General features: G+C 38.5%; 1 protein-coding gene across 1 annotated transcript in view; it reads right to left on the bottom strand.

Moving 5' to 3' along the window:
- The window catches only part of GRM1 (glutamate metabotropic receptor 1), a 1,025,343-nt gene that overhangs the window by 975,445 nt on the left and 30,176 nt on the right, over positions 1–19,722 (bottom strand). Inside the window, exons 5-6 of the mRNA XM_053712490.1 lie at positions 6,195–6,230; positions 3,035–3,691 (exon numbers count right to left, since the gene is read on the bottom strand). Coding sequence (XP_053568465.1) covers positions 3,035–3,691; positions 6,195–6,230 — 693 coding nt within the window. The remainder of the gene's footprint in view (positions 1–3,034; positions 3,692–6,194; positions 6,231–19,722) is intronic.

Here is a 19,722-nt window from a genome sequence, read left to right as displayed (position 1 = left end):
ATATTTCTTTATCAGCAGCTGTAACATTTATATATATACAGTAAATGTTATTAAAATAAAAAAGGCAAATCTATGAAATTCTGGACTACGTCTGGCGTTAGCCCATTAACAACTATTTTCCTGCTTAAATCTCTGTGCTGTTACAATGTAAAGAGTGCTATATAATCACATGTACTTAATATCTGCAAATATAATACAACAAAAATGCAGGTTTAGTAAAACATTTTTTAATAAATGCAACCAACATTTTTTCTTTGCACTTCAGTAAGCAAAAAAATAATTTATTTTAGTCATCCTAAAAAGAAGACTATGGTTAAGCTTATAGGTATGGATTCTCTTGCTTTAGAGTATGAAATCTGCATTCTTTGAATCATATAACTTGATGAGGGATTTAGAATGCATATAATGATTTACAAAGTTAAGAGGGGCATGGATATTCTAAAGCAAAGAATATATATATATATATATATATATATATATATGTGTGTGTGTGTGTGTGTGTGTGTGTGTGTGTGTGTATGTGTGTTTATTAATACTGTGCTTTTTAATACAAAATATCTATCTATATATACAGTATATGTATATCTATATACTGTATAGCTAGTTTGATAGATAGATAGATAGATAGATAGATAGATAGATAGATAGATAGATAGATAGATAGATAGATAGATAGATAGATAGATAGATAGATATAGAGAGAGAGAGATAAATAGATAAACATATAAGTTTCAGTGTTTTGGCAAAGTATTATGTTGGTTGCTTAAAATGAAGGTTGTATATAGTCATCCATTAGAAGATGAAAGACATGCCTAATCAGTAGCATACATACTTAACAGAGGGTCCTTGTACAAAAAATTGTGTTGGGTCCCCCAAAGATAACTCAGTAGTAAGTATTAGTAACAATATATATGCTGCGCTTTATAACAATTTTAAGGATAGATAAATAGATGATAGATCAGGGGTGTCAAACTGCCGTTATTTACAAAGAATCGAATAGTGTTGCCAAAGAATATAACATTAAAAGACACTTGTTACAATTCACAAACAATAAACTTACTAGCATAGGCAAGAAATTAGGGTAGTAAGTCTGGGGCCCACGTGAGTTACGTTTGTATGGAAAATGGTACGCAACTCAATTTAGTTTGACACCGCTGTGATAGATAGATAGATAGATAGATAGATAGATAGATAGATAGATAGATAGATAGATAGATAGATATAGATAGACGATAGGTTTCAATATTTTGGCAAAGGATTATGTTGGTTCCTATTTTCAAGAAGATCACACAACAAACTATAATGAATCTAAATAAAAATAATAATTAATCTAAATGAGTTGCCAATCCTTTCATAGCATAACTGTATCCCATGGAAACAATACTTTAGGTCTAAACACAGAGTTACAAACACTTCTATACATTAAACATTATCCACTAAATTGCTTAAAAAAATCATATTGATGCTTTCCCCTGACAAGTCCCATTTGCCACAATTTACATTCAAAGCATTGAACCAGATGCTCTTCTGTTTACATCTAAATGTATTCACAGCAGACATATTTGTTTTGAAAAGGTATAGCTAAAGATATATATAGTTAAAAATATCACCTTTTGCTAAGCATACTTGTACATTTGCAATTGGGCAACTTTTATTGTTCAAGCATTAAAGGGACAGTAAACTCATTTTTATTACATTTCTGTTGCCTTATTATAGAATAACATATAAGCCAAGTCTAAACATGTTTAAATCAGATTAACATTCTGTTTGCTGTGATAGTTTTTCTATAGTCAAATTCCACTCATCACTTATTTCATATGATGAAGTCAATGTGGGCTTGAGTCCACAGCTGACTAAGTTAGCCATAGTCATATAGCTAGTATAAAGTGTATTGTATGGCAGTTCATATTTGTTAAGGTCCATAAGAGAAAGATATTGAGAAAAGTTAGCCTTCAGAAGCCTGCAGGGTGCCTTTCCATGTCTGAGAATTGGAAAATCCTACATTTTCAAAGTTTAGTTACATGAAAAGAAGCGGAAAATAAATTATAAAAGTATACTGCAAAGTTGTTTTAATATGCAAAACTTAACCTTTTATATTAAAATATCAAGGTGTTTACTGTCCCGTTAAATATCTAGAATAATGTGAGAATGATAAAGGAATAGAACAGTTTAGTCAAAATTAAACTTTCATGATTCAGATAGAGCATGCAATTTTAAGCAACTTTCTAATGTACCCCTATTATTAAATGTTCTTCTTTCTCTTGGTATCTTTATTTGAAAAAGCAAGAATGTAAGCTTAGGAGCAGGCCCATTTTTTAATCAGCACCTGGGTAGTGCTTGCTGATTGGTGGCTACATTTACACACCAATCAGCAAGCGCTACCCAGGTGCTGAACAAAAAATTAGCCAGCTCCTAAGCTTACATAAAAATAAAGAAAATTGATCATAGGAATAGTTGCTTAAAATTGAATGCTCTATCTGAATCATGAAAGTTTAATTTTGACTAGACTATCCCTTTAATTGTTAAATAAAATGAAAGTTTGTAAAATTGGTGTACACTGAGCAAAGGGATTGTAGTATTATTTGAATACATTTCTAGTGAAACTTATTCTGAATAATATTATGGGCATATATTTATTGGTTAAGTTTCAATATAATAGAATACTAGTATCCAATGCATAAGTTCAACGACCAGGTGCAATCACTTTTATAACTGCTGTCCTAACACTTATTCCATAAACATTAAAACCAAGAACTGATAGTAAGAGATGTCATCTATAGTATGCATGAATATTATTTAATTTACTATATTGTTGAGTAGACAAGCATGTAACCAAATAGCAATTCATTTGAAGGTGTTTAATTTGATTCTAACTTGCCTGTCATCTAAATAATTGTGTAGCAGAGAAAATCACACAAAATAATACCTACTCTGAAATAATTCTCAGCCAGAATAATTTTCTGGTCTAGTAAGATCTGGTATTTATAGGTTTATTTTGAAGCTAAGAAATGAAGCAAGTTTATTTAGAGCTTACCTTCTGTATGAACTGCAGATACATAAGTCCAATTGTACCTTTTCACAATGTCCAACATGGCTTTAGCTTGAAGGATATCAGAAGGGACAACTCTCAAGAAATACTTAAATAAGGTCTTGTCACTCAGGTCAATACTTGTTGCAGAATATGCAATCTGGGGAATATCAAAAAGCTGCAGCAGGTTTTGGACTTGTATGGCCACCGAACTAGACCCTGGTCCTATCACACCAGCAATAGGCTTTTTAACTCTACCTTGAGGGGTTGGAGTAGCATCTAAACATTTGCCGATTCCATCTTTGTCATCCCTAATTGAGATTAGGGAATCTCTTATGAATTCAATACTTTGTTCCAGGGCTACTGATGAATGCCAACAAGAATCTCTAATCTCTGTTCCCAATGTGATGTTTGGCAGCAAAGTCTGGTCCATGTTAATCTGATCCAAAGTATGAAACATGGCCTCCACTCTTTGGATGCCATATTGTTCCCGGATTTCTCCACATTTCCTCTCAGGTACTTTTTCTGCTGGTGGTTGATGATGTACAGAGAAAAGAGCTCCAATAATAATATCTCCATCCATCCTGGCTACTGATCGCGGGGAAGACCCGCTAACTATAAAGGTGTTTCTACCCCCACTTCTGTATAAAATATTAAACTCCACCATCCATGCGGTCAACAGACAAAAAAAACACTTGGAACTCAAACATTCTAGTAATGCTCGCCATGTAGATCCACAAACTATAAAATATTGCAAGGATGTTCCTCCAGGGATAGAATATATGCAGTGTAGCCTTCCCAAATTCTACACAAGCAACATCAAATGAAGAAGATTAAGTTGAAAGAAGTCGTCATTAGTCAAGATATCCTGTTCAGAGAAGAGGAATGAGAGAAACAAAATGCATATTATGTTGCACCTGGTTTATCAATAATGTATTAAAGTGTATTGTGCATTGCATCCATATTTATTTTTAAATATTTTTTAAACAGTGTCAGCATGTTATATATATATATATATATATATATATATATATATATATATATATATATATATATATATATATATATATATATATATATATATATATATATATATATATATATATATATATATATATCTGTGTTCCTGCATGTCAACTTCAGTTTACATCAGAGGATGTCATATGTATGCTCTAGGGGAAGCATAGGAAAGAAAATAGCCTGAATCACCCAGCCCAAATTATATTAAAAATCCAACTTGTTTATTATGTCCTTTTGGCAAGGTCGACGCTATTGCAGACTCACCCACTAATGAACGAAGTGGCACTGTTAAAGAAATTCATTTTGGAGACTTCAGGAAACTTTGATAGAATAAAAGTTATTTGCACTAATTAAATAAGTAAAAAAAAATCAATTTGTAAATGTATGAATTTTCAAAACAACGTCCATAAAATAAACGGATCCTTCATTAGAAAATAAAGAGACTAATTAAATGTGCTCGGTATAAAGTCTCAACAGAAGACACCGTTTTCATAATATGTTAAAAGAAATGATATAAAAGCTGTAATATCTGGTTACTAAAGCAACAAAAATAATATGAGATTTAGACATTTTATGAGTTTTTTTTTATATTGGTTTGAGTAAATTATGATAAAATATATATCATATACACTTACACACAAATAATATCATTCTGAATTTCCTGTTGCAATGGAAGATTTGTGATGTATATCTCCCCAGCTATGTATTGCTAACGGCGTGTGGTTTCAGCACCTTGGACAGCGCTCTGCTAGTTTCTCAACCTGAGCCCGTTAGTTATCACTTACCAAGGTTGAAACCATGAAAATGCATCTGCAGTCATCCAAAGCCATGGTTCCTTTATCCTGCTTTGTTTTGCAGTTGTCTCGCATCCCTCTCTCTGTCTATAACTCTCTCCTACAACCTCCCAATCACCCACACATATTCGCAACCCACACAAAAGCATTTGAAACCACCAGTTCCTTCTGTTGCCTCTGGCACAATGGCCAGCCCTCTTTTTTTTCTTGGACTATAAAGGAGATTATATGTCTTTACTGACCCGTGTTTATCAAATCTGGCAGACAAGATCAATGATCAATACGGATTACATTTACATCCCTACTACATGTACATACATGATTCTAAATATACAGCAACGGGGATAACAGGATTATGAAGTCATTTAATTCTAAATGGTAACAGCAATGCAGCAAATCTTAGCTCCAATATTTGACTTATGTAAGAAATTGAACTTCAGACCTACCTGAAAAGAGAGAGAGAGACAGTAGTCTTCTTCCTTGATCAAACTGTTCTCCTCTGATCACAAGCTCTTACACTGCTACACTAAGATTCTCAATATTTTGTCTGTACTCTAGTGCCCTCTTCAGCACTCTTTCACCACAACAAAGAAAAAGTTTCCCAAAATATTGTTTCACTACTGTATATGTAGCAGCATTTTTTTTCTAATTTAGTGCCTCAGAAAAACGCAGAATAGTATAAATACAATGCTATGTATTCTGCATTACTTTACACACTATTAGTTCAATGTTTTTTTGCCATGGATCCGAAGTGACATAAAATAACAAAATAATGATTGTAAGGAAAAATAATATTTGCATTATGCCTAGCCACATTTTCCAAAATGAGACACAATATAAAATATCAATACGTATATATGTAAGCAAAAATGCAATTGCCTATAGTTATTATGTTTTCAAAACGTTAATGTCTTAAAAAATATAGGCTTGTTAGTGACTAACACATTTTTTAGTGTATGTGCATGTGTGAGGCAAACCTGCAGAGGTGTAAATTTCCAATGCTGTGCATTGTGAAGTTGAGAAAATAAAACTGAGGCAACATACTGCATTGAAATGTACCTTCAAGCTAGCAATACTGTAATGTGTATGGATTGTAAATGTCTACTTGTTCCTATTTAATAAAACCAACAAGGTAGACCTATGATGCAAAATAAAAAATATTCAGCTTCTCAAATGACAGACAGTGAAATGTTAAATTGATTGTTACTGCATGTATATAATAAAGACATTATTCTTGTTAAAGAACATTAAAGGGGAAAGTTTTTATTTATAATTGTCATTATTAAATAATTAAAATAAAGCTGCCTCATTAATTGAAACAAACACATATACGGTGGCAATGTCCTATTTACAGAATATAGCCTTCCAAATGTAGAGCAAAATAAATACCAGTCAGAACAGAAATCATTATTCCAGGTTTAATATGTCAATAAAAGTAATAACAATGAAGATATAATAAAGACAAAACCATCATTCATACCATAATATAAAATCACATAGATGTTTTGATATGGCATTTGAAAACCCTGAAGAAATTTTATTAATTAAATACTACATAAAAGTGCTAACAATTTCAGACGTAAACAGATAACTGTATGATATTGTGTATTATGGTCAGGGGTTGGACTGATCAGAAGGGCAAATAGGACCTGGACTGAGGGCCCAGCATGTTGGTGGCCCCACAAATGGCATCTCCATGGTTCCTGGTGTGCTGCTTAAAGGGACATAAAACAAGTTGAGATAGAGACAAAATATAATAATATGTACATTACTTACTTTACCTGCAAACTTTTACTGCAGTGCCTCGCCATTAACCCTTTCTTTTAAGTTCCTGAATTGTACAAATCTAACTCCCCCCTACACAACCCCTTTTATGGCTGTAGCTCTATCCATTGTTGTTTTTGTAAAATGCACAAGTGAATAGGGATTATCTGATGGAGCATGCTTAGAAGCTGTGAACTCAGGTGAAATACAAAGCCTGTGTCCAAACACTGATAAGAGGGGTGGAGCACAGTGTCCAGACAGCATGGCTATTTTAAGTATTTTTGCTTATTTTTGAAAATTATTTTAAAATACTTCCCAACAAAAAAAAAATTATGCAATTTTTTTTACTTAATTAGCCCTTTTTAGGATATGCACAGATCTGAACCTATGTTTTGGCACTTTAAGCTGGGGCTGACAGCTGCCCTATCAATAACTAAGTAGTTAAGTGTGGGTTTATTTGGGACCTTGTGTCTGGATGTGGTATTTGTTGCTTGGAGGGCCCGAGAGTGTGGGGGGGGGGGCTCTGTCAAGAGTCTGTTGCTGTGAGGGCCATAGTGTTGGGTCTGGCCATGATGTTGGGGGCCTGGCAGGGGCAAGAGAGGGAGGCTACCATGTTTATTTGCATAAATCTGAATACGTTTGGGTCAGTGTGAAACAGTGGGGGCCCTTCCCTATTTTTTCCCATTGGCCCTGATTGGTTTAAGTCTGTTCCTGAGTATGGTGTGCTAACTTATTTGTGCATTGGGTAACAAATGTGTCATCACGTGCATAGTTATTTTTCCCTAGACTAGTGTTTCTCAGTAATGAGGGAAGGAAGGCTATATTCATTTTGAAAGACTTTTGTTTACATGACCATATTTTGCCCATAAAATGCAATATTCATACTGCGAGATGGCACTGGAATTCAGAAAGTTTGGCATTCCTGGGGAGGCGGAGTTATTAACTATGCAATAGGCTGTAATGTAAAGTCTAATTACATGTCACTTATATGAATTGATTTTTGTGACTTGTGTATTTCTGTTTACTTTGATGACAAACAGGTTAAAGCCAGAGGGACCGCAGTTTACATAAACCCTGGCTGTATCTAGTAAGTCTCCTGACACAGAGATCTAGCATGTGCATAGAGAGTTTTCATTATCAATTGGCAAGTGAATGCCAGCTATGGACAATTTTACTGAACTGTACTAAGGTATTTAGAAGTTAATAACTGTGTCATCTGCAAATATATTTTAACATTTATCCAGGGCCAGACAAGGAATAAAAAGCAGACCTGAATATATCCGAAGAGCGACCTATTCACTGTTGAGTCTGTAAAATCTACATGCCCCATTTTTCTCAAGGATATTACTGAGATATTCCTTTACCGAGATTTTTTTCCAGAATTAAATTATATCAGTTTGTAATTTAAAAAAAAGCTTGATTGTTGTTATATGGGCACACTACAATCCAATTGTATCCATGACTCCATAGTGCGAACTGAAGAAGACAAAACAGTGTGTAAAGCTGTCTCACAGTGTGACTTGAATAAACACTAGACACTAAACACATTCTCAGAGGAGGGCTACTAAAATGGTAGATAGTCTAGGAAATAAAACGTTCAAGGAACCTTAAAGGGACACTGAACCCAAATTTTTTTATTTTGTAATTCAGAAAGAGCATGCAATTTTAAGCAACTTTCAAATTTACTCCTATTATCAATTTTTCTTCGTTCTCTTGCTATCATTATTTGAAAAAGAAGGCATCTAAGCTTTTTTTTGGTTCCAGTACTCTGGACAGCACTTTTTTATTGGTGGATGAATTTATCCACCAATCAGCAAGGACAACCCAGGTTGTTCACCAAAAATGGGCCGGCATCTAAACTTACATTCTTGCATTTCAAATAAAGATACCAAGAGAATGAAGAAAATTTGATAATAGGAGTAAATTAGAAAGTTGCTTAAAATTTCATGCTCAATCTGAATCACGAAAGAAAAATTTTGGGTACAGTGTCCCTTTAAAGGGACAATGTACCTAATTTATTTCTTTTGTAATTCAGAAAGAGCATGCAATTTTAAGCAACTTTCTAATTTACTCCTATTATCAATTTTTCTTGGTTCTCTTGCTATCATTATTTGAAAAAGAAGGCATCTAAGCTTTTTTTTGGTTTCAGTACTCTGGACAGCACTTTTTTATTGGTGGATGGATTTATCCACCAATCAGCAAGGACAACCCAGGTTGTTCACCAAAAATGGGCCGGCATCTAAACTTACATTCTTGCATTTCAAATAAAGATACCAAGAGAATGAAGAAATTTTGATAATATGAGTAAATTAGAAAGTTGCTTAAAATTTCATGCTCAATCTGAATCACGAAAGAAAATTTTTGGGTACAGTGTCCCTTTAATTATCTTCTTTAAATACAATTACCTATTATCTACTGCTTGACTGAGTACACTGTCCCTTTAAGGATTCAAGATGGATTAAAATAAAAGATGGTTTACATTCAAAGTATGATGCATTCTTGTGGTCTGAAGCCATATGAAAACTACTGGAAGTAGGATTTAACATAATGATTATGACTGGTTTATTTGAGAACACAAAACTGCATGATAAACTGTCCAGCAAGATTGGAATACACTCTTAAAGTGACAGTAAACACCTTGAGATTTTTATATAAAATAATAAATGGCATGTGCACTTAACAATGTGGCGGCCAGATTACGAGTTTTTCGTTATGAGCTGTGCGGTGCTAACGAGCAGTTTTTTCTCACCGCTCACTTACCTGCAGCACTGGTATTACAGGTTTTTACAAACCCGGCGTTAACAGGCAAGAAGTGAGCGTAGAACAAAATTGAGCTCCATATCGCACTCCAATACCAGCGCTGCTTAAGCCAGCGGTGAGCTGGTCATAAGTGCTCGTGCACGATTTCCCCATAGACATCAATGGGGAGAGCTGGCTGAGAAAAAGTCTAACACCTGCCAAAAAGCTCAGTAACGCAGCCCCATTGATTCCTATGGGGAAACACATTTTATGTTTACACCTAACACCCTAACATGAACCTCGAGTCTAAACACCCCTAATCTTACAATTATTAACCCCTAATCTGCCGCCCCCGACATCGCCGACACCTACATTATACTTAATAACCCCTAATCTGCCGCTCCGGACACCGCCGCTACCTACATTATACTTCTTAACCCCTAATCTGCTGCCCCCAACATCGCCAACACCTACATTATATTTATTAACCCCTAATCTTACGCCCCCAATGTCGCCGCAACCTACCTACATTTATTAACACGTAATCTGCCGCCCCCAACGTCGCCGCCACTATATTAAATGTATTAACCCCTAAATCTAAGTTTAACCCTAACACCCCCCCCTCTTAGATCTAATTTAAATAAATCTAAATAAAATTACTATCATTAACTAAATAATTTATATTTAAAACTAAATACTTACCTATAAAATAAGCCCTAAGCTAGCTACAATATAACTAATAGTTACATTGTAGCTAGCTTAGGGTTTATTTTTATTTTACAGGCAAGTTTGTATTTATTTTAACTAGGTAGAATAGTTATTAAATAGTTGTTAACTATTTAATAACTACCTAGCTAAAATAAATACAAATTTACCTGTAAAATAAAACCTAACCTAAGTTACAATAGCACCTAACACTACACTATAATTAAATAAATTCCCTACATTAAATACAATTAAATAAATTAAATTAAATGAGCTAAATCACAAAAAAACAAACACTAAATTACAGAAAATAAAAAACAAATTACAGATCTTTAAACTAATTACACCTAGTCTAATAGCCCTATCAAAATAAAAAAAGCCCCCCAAAATAAAAAAAAACCCTAGCCTAAACTAAACTACCAATAGCCCTTAAAAGGGCCTTTTGCAGGGCATTGCCCCAACGAAATCAGCTCTTTTACCTGTAAAAAAGAAATACAAACAACCCCCCAACAGTAAAACCCACCATCCACACAAACAAACCCCCAAATAAAAGCCTAACTAAAAAAAACTAAGCTCCCCATTGCCCAGAAAAGGGCATTTGGATGGGCATTGCCCTTAAAAGGGCATTTAGCTCTATTGCTGCCCAAAGCCCTAACCTAAAAAATAAACCCACCCAATACACCCTTAAAAAATCCTAACACTAACCCCCAAAGATTCACTTACCTGAAGAAGTCTTCATCCAAGCGGCAAGATGTCCTCAATGAAGCCGGCAGAAGTGGTCCTCCAGACGGCAGAAGTCTTCATCCAGACGTCATCTTCTATCTTCATCCTTCTGGCGCGGAGCGGGTCCATCTTCAAAACATCCGACGAGGAGCATCCTCTTCTTCCGACGGACTAACGACAAATGAAGGTACCTTTAAATGACGTCATCCAAGATGGCGTCCCTTAGATTCCGATTGGCTGATAGAATTCTATCAGCCAATCGGAATTAAGGTAGAAAAAATCCTATTGAACTTCAATCCTATTGGCTGATCCAATCAGCCAATAGGATTGAGCTCGCATTCTATTGGCTGTTCCAATCAGCCAATGGAATGCAAGCTCAATACTATTGGCTGATCCAATAGGATTTTTTCTACCTTAATTCTGATTGGCTGATAGAATTCTATCAGCCAATCGGAATCTAAGGGACGCCATATTGGATGATGTCATTTAAAGGTACCTTCATTCGTCGTTAGTCCGTCGGAAGAAGAGGATGCTCCTTGTCGGATGTCTTGAAGATGGACGCGCTCCGTGCCCGAAGGATGAAGATAGAAGATGCCGTCTGGATGAAGACTTCTGCCCATCTGGAGGACCACTTCTGCCCATCTGGAGAACCACTTCTGCCCATCTGGAGGACCACTTCTGCCGGCTTCGCTGAGGACATCTTGCCGCTTGGATGAAGACTTCTCCCGGTAAGGGAATCTTTGGGGGTTAGTGTTAGGATTTTTTAAGGGTGTATTGGGTGGGTTTATTTTTTAGGTTAGGGCTTTGGGCCTGCAATAAAGCTAAATGCCATTTTAAGGGTAATGCCCATCCAAATGCCCTTTTCAGGGAAATGGGGAGCTTAGGTTTTTTTAGTTAGGCTTTTATTTGGGGGGTTGGTTGTGTGGGTGGTGGGTTTTACTGTTGGGGGGGTTGTTTGTATTTATTTTTAAAGGTAAAAGAGCTGATGTCTTTGGGGCAATGCCCCGCAAAAGGCCCTTTTAAGGGCTATTGATAGTTTAGTTTAGGCTAGGGTTTTTTTTTTATTTTGGGGGGGCTTTTTTATATTTTGATAGGGCTATTAGATTAGGTGTAATTAGTTTAAATATCTTGTAATTAGTTTTTTATTTTCAGTAATTTAGTGTTTGTTTGTTTTTGTGATTTAGCTAATTTAATTTATTTCATTGTATTTAATTTAGGGAATTTATTTAATTGTAGTGTAGTATTAGGTGTTAGTGTAACTTAGGTTAGGTTTTATTTTACAGGTAAATTTGTATTTATTTTAGCTAGGTAGTTATTAAATAGTTAATAACTATGTAATAACTATTCTACCTAGTTAAAATAAATACAAACTTGTCTGTAAAATAAAAATAAAACCTAAGCTAGATACAATGTAACTATTAGTTATAGTGTAGCTAGCTTAGGGTTTATTTTACAGGTAAGTATTTAGTTTTAAATAGGAATTATTTAGTTAATGATAGTAATTTTATTTAGATTTATTTAAATTATATTTCAATTAGGGGGTGTTAGGGTTAGGGTTAGACTTAGGTTTAGGGGTTAATAAATTTAATATAGCGGCGGCGACATTGGGGGCGGCAGATTAGGGTTAATAAGTATAATGTAGGTGGCAGCGATGTTAGGGGCGGCAGATTAGGGGTTAATAATATTTAAATAGTATTTGTGAGGCGGGAGTGCAGTGATTTAGGGGTTAATATGTTTATTCTAGTGGCAGCGATGTCCGGAGCGGCAGATTAGGGGTTAATATTTTTATTATAGTGTTTGTGATGCGGGAGGGCCTCGGTTTAGAGGTTAATAGGTAGTTTATGGGTGTTAGTGTACTTTTTAGCACTTTAGTTATGAGTTTTATGCTACGGCGTTGTAGTGTAAAACTAATAACTACTGACTTTAGAATGCATTAGGGATCTTGGAGGTAGAGGGTGTACCGCTCACTTTTTGGCCTCCCAGGACAGACTCGTAATACCAGCGCTATGGAAGTCCCATAGAAAAAAGGGTTTACGAAGTTTACGTAAGTCGATTTGCGGTAAGGCCAAAGAAGTGTGCGGTGCCCCTAAACCTGTAATAGCAGCGGTAGTGTCCCAAAGACCTATCCTGAAGTTTACAGCTCATCAGATAACCACATAGTAGACTGTGCTGCTTTAGCTCCTGACATTTAAAAAATGATACACTGTAGTTAGAGTGGTTTTAGCAACACATGAAATTGGAAACATGTAAGGACCAGTATTGGCTCTATTGGGTACTAGGGGTCTATGCACCCTCCTTCATAATTATAATACCCCAAACCTTAAGGATATTAGCAGTAGCAGACATACACGACAGAAGGCACTATTGCAAACATTTTGGGCCCCCAAAGTTAACTAAGTAGTAAGCAATAGTAATAATATACATGCTGTCCTGTATAGAATTTGAGGATAGACAGACAGATAGACAGAAACATAAATAGATAGATAGAAAGAAAGATAAGATGGACCTGCAACCTGCACTAATAAAAGGCACCCCTGCATTAGGATTATTCACATTCTGCACACACCTATGTATGGACTGGCTGCTATGGGCCTCAACAGCGCTTGGCACTTCGCCTTCTGCACCAATTGTAGTTCCACCACTGGGTACCAGCAGCCCGGAATTTACAAGCTAGTGCACTTTTACATGCCCATTGCTCTATGCAGAGCATGGAAACAGGTAAAGGATGCAGAAGGGGGTGGTTAAAAATGAAAAAAAGGAATATATACTTTAGTTGAAGAGTTCCCCACCAGGACCCCATGCACTCTTGATAATTAGTTTTGTTTTCAAGTTCTTGCATCCCTGGTATGGTCTAGTCAAAGTACTTTTTTTCATTCTAGATGTCCATGCACATATACAATGATGCACCTAAATAATGTTACTGACCAGCAGCATCCATTCGAAAAACAAGCAAATACAAGATGGTTGGCATTTTAAAGTAGCCAGGTGGGGGCAGTGTAATGCCTTTTAATATTCTAAAATAGCTTCTTCTTTTTTTAGCTAATATTTTAGCCGGATGCTGGATGTTGAGTAAAATTTAGATGGGTGGTGCACTGCATAAATAAATAAACATAAAATAATATAATGTTATAATGAAAATAGTTTACAAATAGGTCTACAATGTTTTATCTAGCCCAAAATGTTTAAAGGACCAGTAAACACAGTAGATTTGTATAACCAACACATGCAAGATAACAAGACAATGTCATAGCACTTAATCTGAAGTTAAAATGAGTAGTAGATTTTTTTTCTGATAATTTTAAAAGTTATGTCTATTTCCACTCCCCCTGTACCATGTGACAGCCATCAGCCAATCACAAATGCATACACATACCATGTGACAGCCATCAGCCAATCACAAATGCATACACGTTTTATTCTGTGAATTCTTACTAGGTGCTAGCGAAACACTTGCAACATTATCTGATTGATTCTGCTTCCTGTCACTCACGGACACACAGACCATTCAGATAATGCAAAAATGCCTGAGGGCAGATACGCTCCAGAGCGCTCTGTTCTAATAAGAGCTTTGGGCGCTTGCAACCGTTTCTGGGAACTGATCCATGGGTCCTATCCCCCCAAGACGTGCTTTTACCCGTAGCAGTGGGACCCATGATTAGGTTCCCAGAGGCAGTTCCGGCGCCCAAGGCTCTGATTAGAACAGAGCGCTCTGGAGCGTATCTGCCCTTGGCCATTTTTACTTTATCTGATTGGTCCGTGTGTCAGTGAGTGGATAGGAAGCAGAACCAATCAGATAATGTTGCAAGTGTGTCGCTAGCACCTTGTGAATTCTTGCACATGCTCAGTAGGAGCTGGTGACTCAAAAAGTTTAAATATAAAAAGACTGCGCACATTTTGTTAATGGGAGTAAATTGGAACGTTTAAAATTGTATGTTCTATCTGAATCAAGAAAGTTTAATTTTTACTTGAATGCAACTATAACATTGCAATATACATTTATTATTTATTTTGCTTGTTTATTTGTTTTTTGCTGTACAATTTTGTTCCAGTGTCACCCAGAGAAGTTGGATCTCAAATTGTTAAAGGGACAGTAAAGTCAAAATGAAACTTTCATGATGCCAATAGAGGATGCCATTTTAAATAACTTTCCAGTTTACTTCTATGATCATATTTGCTTGTTCCTCTTGGTATGCTTTGAAAAGTTCAAGTTGCACGTTCTATCTGAATCGTGAAAAAAAATATTGGGTTTTATGCCCCTTTAATAACTATTTCTGAACTGGCATATACTCCCCAAAGTCTCTGTGTATTATCTTAGTGTAGATTTTCAGTGTTGTTGCTCATGACAAGGCAAATCAGCAGTTACAGGTTGTAAAGAGGCTGTCTTTCAGTGATTATAGATTAATAGTCCTAAAGCCCATGTACACGGGCCAATTTTTGCAGTACAGCGGTTCCACCCCTTGCTCTCTCTCTATCCCCCCTCTCTTCTGCTCTCTCTCTCCCCCTTCTCTTTTGCTCTCTCTATCCCCCCTCTCTTTTCCTCCCTCTCTTTTCAGCAGTTACAGGTTGTAAAGAGGCTGTCTTTCAGTGATTATAGATTAATAGTCCTAAAGCCCATGTACACGGGCCAATTTTTGCAGTACAGCGGTTCCACCCCTTGCTCTCTCTCTATCCCCCCTCTCTTCTGCTCTCTCTCTCTCCCTCTCTTTGCGCTCTCCCCATTCTCTTTTGCTCTCTTTCTCCCCTCTCTTTTGATCTCTCTCTCCCCTCTCTTTTGCTCTCCCTCCCCCTATCTTTTGCTGTCTCTCTCCCTCTCTTTTGCTCTCTTTATCTCCCCTCTTTTGATCTCTCTCTCTCTCTTCTTTTTGCTGTCTCTCTCCCCCTTTCTTTTGCTCTCTCCCCCTCTCTTTTGCTCTCTCTCTCTCTCCCTCTCTTTTGCTCTCCCTATCCCCCCTCTTTTGCTTTCTCTATCCCCCCTCTTTTGCTCTCTCTCTCTCTACCCCTCTCTTTTGCTCTCTCTCTATGCCTCCTCCCTTTTGCTCTCTCTATCCCCCCTCTTTTGCTCTCTCTCTCCCCCCTCTCTTTTGCTCTCTCTCTCCCCCTCTCTTTTGCTCTCTCTCTCCCCTTTCTTTAACTCTCTTTCCCTCCTCTATTTTGCAGTCTCTCTCTCTCCCCTTTATTTTGCTCTCTTTCCCCCCTCCCTTTTGCTGTCTCTCTCCCCCTCTATTTTGCTTTTTCTCTCCCCCCTCTCTTGTGCTTTCTCTCCCCTCTCTTATGCTCTCTCTCTTCCTTCTCTTATGCTCTCTCTCTCTTCACTCTTTTGCGTTCTCCCCCCTCTCTTTTACTCTCTCTCTCCACTTTCTCCCCCCTCTCTTTTGCTGTCTCTCTCCCTCTCTTTTGCTCTCTCTATCTCCTCTCTTTTTATCTCTCTCTCCCCTTACTTTTGCTCTCCCTCCCAGTCTATTTTGTTGTCTCTCCCTCTCTTTTGCTCTCTCTATCTCCCTTCTTTTGATCTCTCTCCCCTTTCTTTTGCTCTCCCTCCCCCTCTCTTTTGCTCTCTCTATCTCTCCTCTTTTGATCTTTCTCTCCCCTTTCTTTTGCTCTCCCTCCCCCCTCTCTTTTGCTCTCTCTATCTCCCATTTTTTTATCTCTCTCTCCCCATTCTTTTGCTCTCCCTCCCCCTCTCTTTTGCTGTCTCTCTCCCTCTCTTTTGCTCTCTCTATCTACCCTCTTTTGATCTCTCTCCCCTTTCCTTTGCTCTACCTCCCGCTCTCTTTGCTCTCTCTATCTCCCCTTTTTTGATCTCTCTCTTCCCTTTCTTTTGCTCTCCCTCCCCCTCTCTTTTATTATCTCTCCCTCTCTTTTGCTCTCTATATCGCCCCTCTTTTGATCTTTATCTCTCCTTTATTTTGCTCTCCCTCCCCCCCTCTCTTTTGCTCTCTCTATCTCCCCACTATTGATATCTCTCTCTCCTTTCTTTTGCTCTCCCTCCCCCTCTCTTTTGTTGTCTCTCCCTCTCTTTTGCTCTTTCTATATCCCTCTCTTTTGATCTCTCTCTCCCCTTTCTTTTGCTCTCCCTCCTCCCTCTATTTTGCTCTCTCTGTCTCCCTTCTTTTGATCTCTCTCTCCCCTTTCTTTTGCTCTCCCTCCCCCTCTCTTTTGCTGTCTCTCTCCCTCTCTTTTGCTCTCTTTATCTCCCCTCTTTTGATCTCTCTCTCCCCTTTCTTTTGCTCTCCCTCCTCCACTCTTTGTTCTCTCTCCCTCTCTTTTGCTCTCTCTATCTCCCCTCTTTTGATCTCTCTCTCCCCTCTCTTCCCTCCCCCTCTCTTTTGCTCTCTCTATCTCCCTTTTTTGATCCCTCTCTCCCCTTTCTTTTGCTCTCCTCCCCCTCTCTTTTGCTTTCTCTCTCCCTCTCTTTTGCTCTCTCTATCTCCCCTCTTTTGATCTCTCTCTCCCCTTTCTTTTGCTCTACCTCCCCCTCTCTTTTGCTCTCTCTTTCCCCCCTTCTTTTGATCTCTCTCCCCTTTCTTTTGCTCTCCCTCCCACTGTCTTTTTCTGTCTCTCTCCCTCTCTTTTGCTCTCTCTATCTCCCTTTTTGATCACTCTCTCCCCCTTTCTTGTTACTCTCCCCTCGCCCACTCTTTTGTTGTCTCTCCCTCTCTTTTGCTCACTCTCTCTCTCCCTCTTTTGATCTCCTCTTCCCCTTTCTTTTGATCTCCCTCCCCTCCTCTTTTGCTCTCTCTATCTCCCCACTTTTGATCTCTCTCCCCTTTCTTTTGCTCTCCCTCCCCCCCTCTCTTTTGCTTTCTCTAGCTCCCTTTTTTATCTCTCTCTCCCCTTTCTTTTGCTCTCCTCCCCCTCTCTTTTGCTTTCTCTCTCCCTCTCTTTTGCTCTCTCTATCTCCCCTCTTTTGATCTCTCTCTCCCCTTTCTTTTGCTCTACCTCCCCCCTCTCTTTTGCTCTCTCTATCTCCCCTCTATTGATCTCTCTCTCCCCTTTCTTTTGCTCTCCCTCCCCCTCTCTTTTTCTGTCTCTCTCCCTCTCTTTTGCTCTCTCTATCTCCCCTCTTTTGATCTCTCTCTCCACTTTCTTTTACTCTCCCTCCCCCACTCTTTTGTTGTCTCTCCCTCTCTTTTGCTCACTCTCTCTCCCCTCTTTTGATCTCTCTTTCCCCTTTCTTTTGCTCTCCCTCCCCCTCTCTTTTGCTCTCTCTATCTCCCCTCTTTTGATCTCTCTCTCCCCTTTCTTTTGCTCTCCCTCCCCCTCTCTTTTGCTGTCTCTCTCCCTCTCTTTTGCTCTCTCTATCTCCCCTCTTTTGATCTCTCTCTCTCTTCTCTTTTGCTGTCTCTCTCCCCCTTTCTTTTGCTCTCTCCCCTCTCTTTTGCTCTCTCTCTCTCTCCCTCTCTTTTGCTCTCCCTATCCCCCCTCTTTTGCTTTCTCTATCCCCCCTCTTTTGCTCTCTCTCTCTACCCCTCTCTTTTGCTCTCTCTCTCCCCCTTTCTTTTGCTCTCTCTATCCCCCCTCTTTTGCTCTCTCTCTCTCCCCTCTCTTTTGCTCTCTCTCTCCCCCCTCTCTTTTGCTCTCTCTCTCCCCTTTCTTTAACTCTCTTTCCCTCCTCTATTTTGCAGTCTCTCTCTCTCCCCTTTATTTTGCTCTCTTTCCCCCCCCTCTTTTGATCTCTCTCTCTTCTCTTTTGCTGTCTCTCTCCCCCTTTCTTTTGCTCTCTCCCCCTCTCTTTTGCTCTCTCTCTCTCCCTCTCTTTTGCTCTCCCTAATCCCCCCTCTTTTGCTTTCTCTATCCCCCCTCTTTTGCTCTCTCTCTACCCCTCTCTTTTGCTCTCTCTCTCTCCCTCCTCCCTTTTGCTCTCTCTATCCCCCTCTTTTGCTCTCTCTCTCCCCCCCCTCTCTTTTGCTCTCTCTCTCCCCCCTCTCTTTTGCTCTCTCTCTGCCCTTTCTTTAACACTCTTTCCCTCCTCTATTTTGCAGTCTCTCTTTCTCCCCTTTCTTTTGCTCTCTTTCCCCCCTCCCTTTTGCTGTCTCTCTCCCCCTCTATTTTGTTTTTTTTCTCTCCCCCCTCTCTTGTGCTTTCTCTCCCCCTCTCTTATGCTCTCTCTCTTCCTTCTCTTATGCTCTCTCTCTCTCTTCCCTCTTTTGCGTTTTCCCCACTCTCTTTTACTCTCTCTTTCCACTTTCTTCCCCCTCTCTTTTGCTGTCTCTCTCCCTCTCTTTTGCTCTCTCTATCTCCCCTCTTTTTATGTCTCTCTCCCCTTACTTTTGCTCTCCCTCCCCATCTATTTTGTTGTCTCTCCCTCTCTTTTGCTCTCTCTATCTTCCTTCTTTTGATCTCTCTCCCCTTTCTTTTGCTCTCCCTCCCCCCTCTCTTTTGCTCTCTCTATCTCTCCTCTTTTGATCTTTCTCTCCCCTTTCTTTTGCTCTCCCTCCCTCCCTCTCTTTTGCTCTCTCTATCTCCCATTTTTTTATCTCTCTCTCTCCCCATTCTTTTGCTCTCCCTCCCCCTCTCTTTTGCTGTCTCTCTCCCTCTCTTTTGCTCTCTCTATCTACCCTCTTTTGATATCTCTCTCCCCTTTCTTTTGCTCTACCTCCCCCTCTCTTTTGCTCTTTCTATCTCCCCTCTTTTGATCTCTCTCTCCCCTTTCATTTGCTCTCTCTCCCCCCCTCTTTTGTTATCTCTCCCTCTCTTTTGCTCTCTCTATCTACCCTCTTTTGATCTCTCTCCCCTTTCTTTTGCTCTACCTCCCCCTATCTTTGCTCTCTCAATCGCCCCTCTTTTGATCTCTCTCTCCCCTTTCTTTTGCTCTCCCTCCCCCTCTCTTTTGTTATCTCTCCCTCTCTTTTGCTCTCTCTATCACCCCTCTTTTGATCTTTATCTCTCCTTTATTTTGCTCTCCCTCCCCCCTCTCTTTTGCTCTCTCTATCTCCCCTCTTTTGATCT

Source organism: Bombina bombina, chromosome 4 (assembly GCF_027579735.1).
Source record: "Bombina bombina isolate aBomBom1 chromosome 4, aBomBom1.pri, whole genome shotgun sequence".
NCBI lineage: Eukaryota > Metazoa > Chordata > Amphibia > Anura > Bombinatoridae > Bombina > Bombina bombina.
Note: the sequence above shows the minus strand (reverse complement) of the source record. Positions and strands in the feature narration are given on the sequence as shown.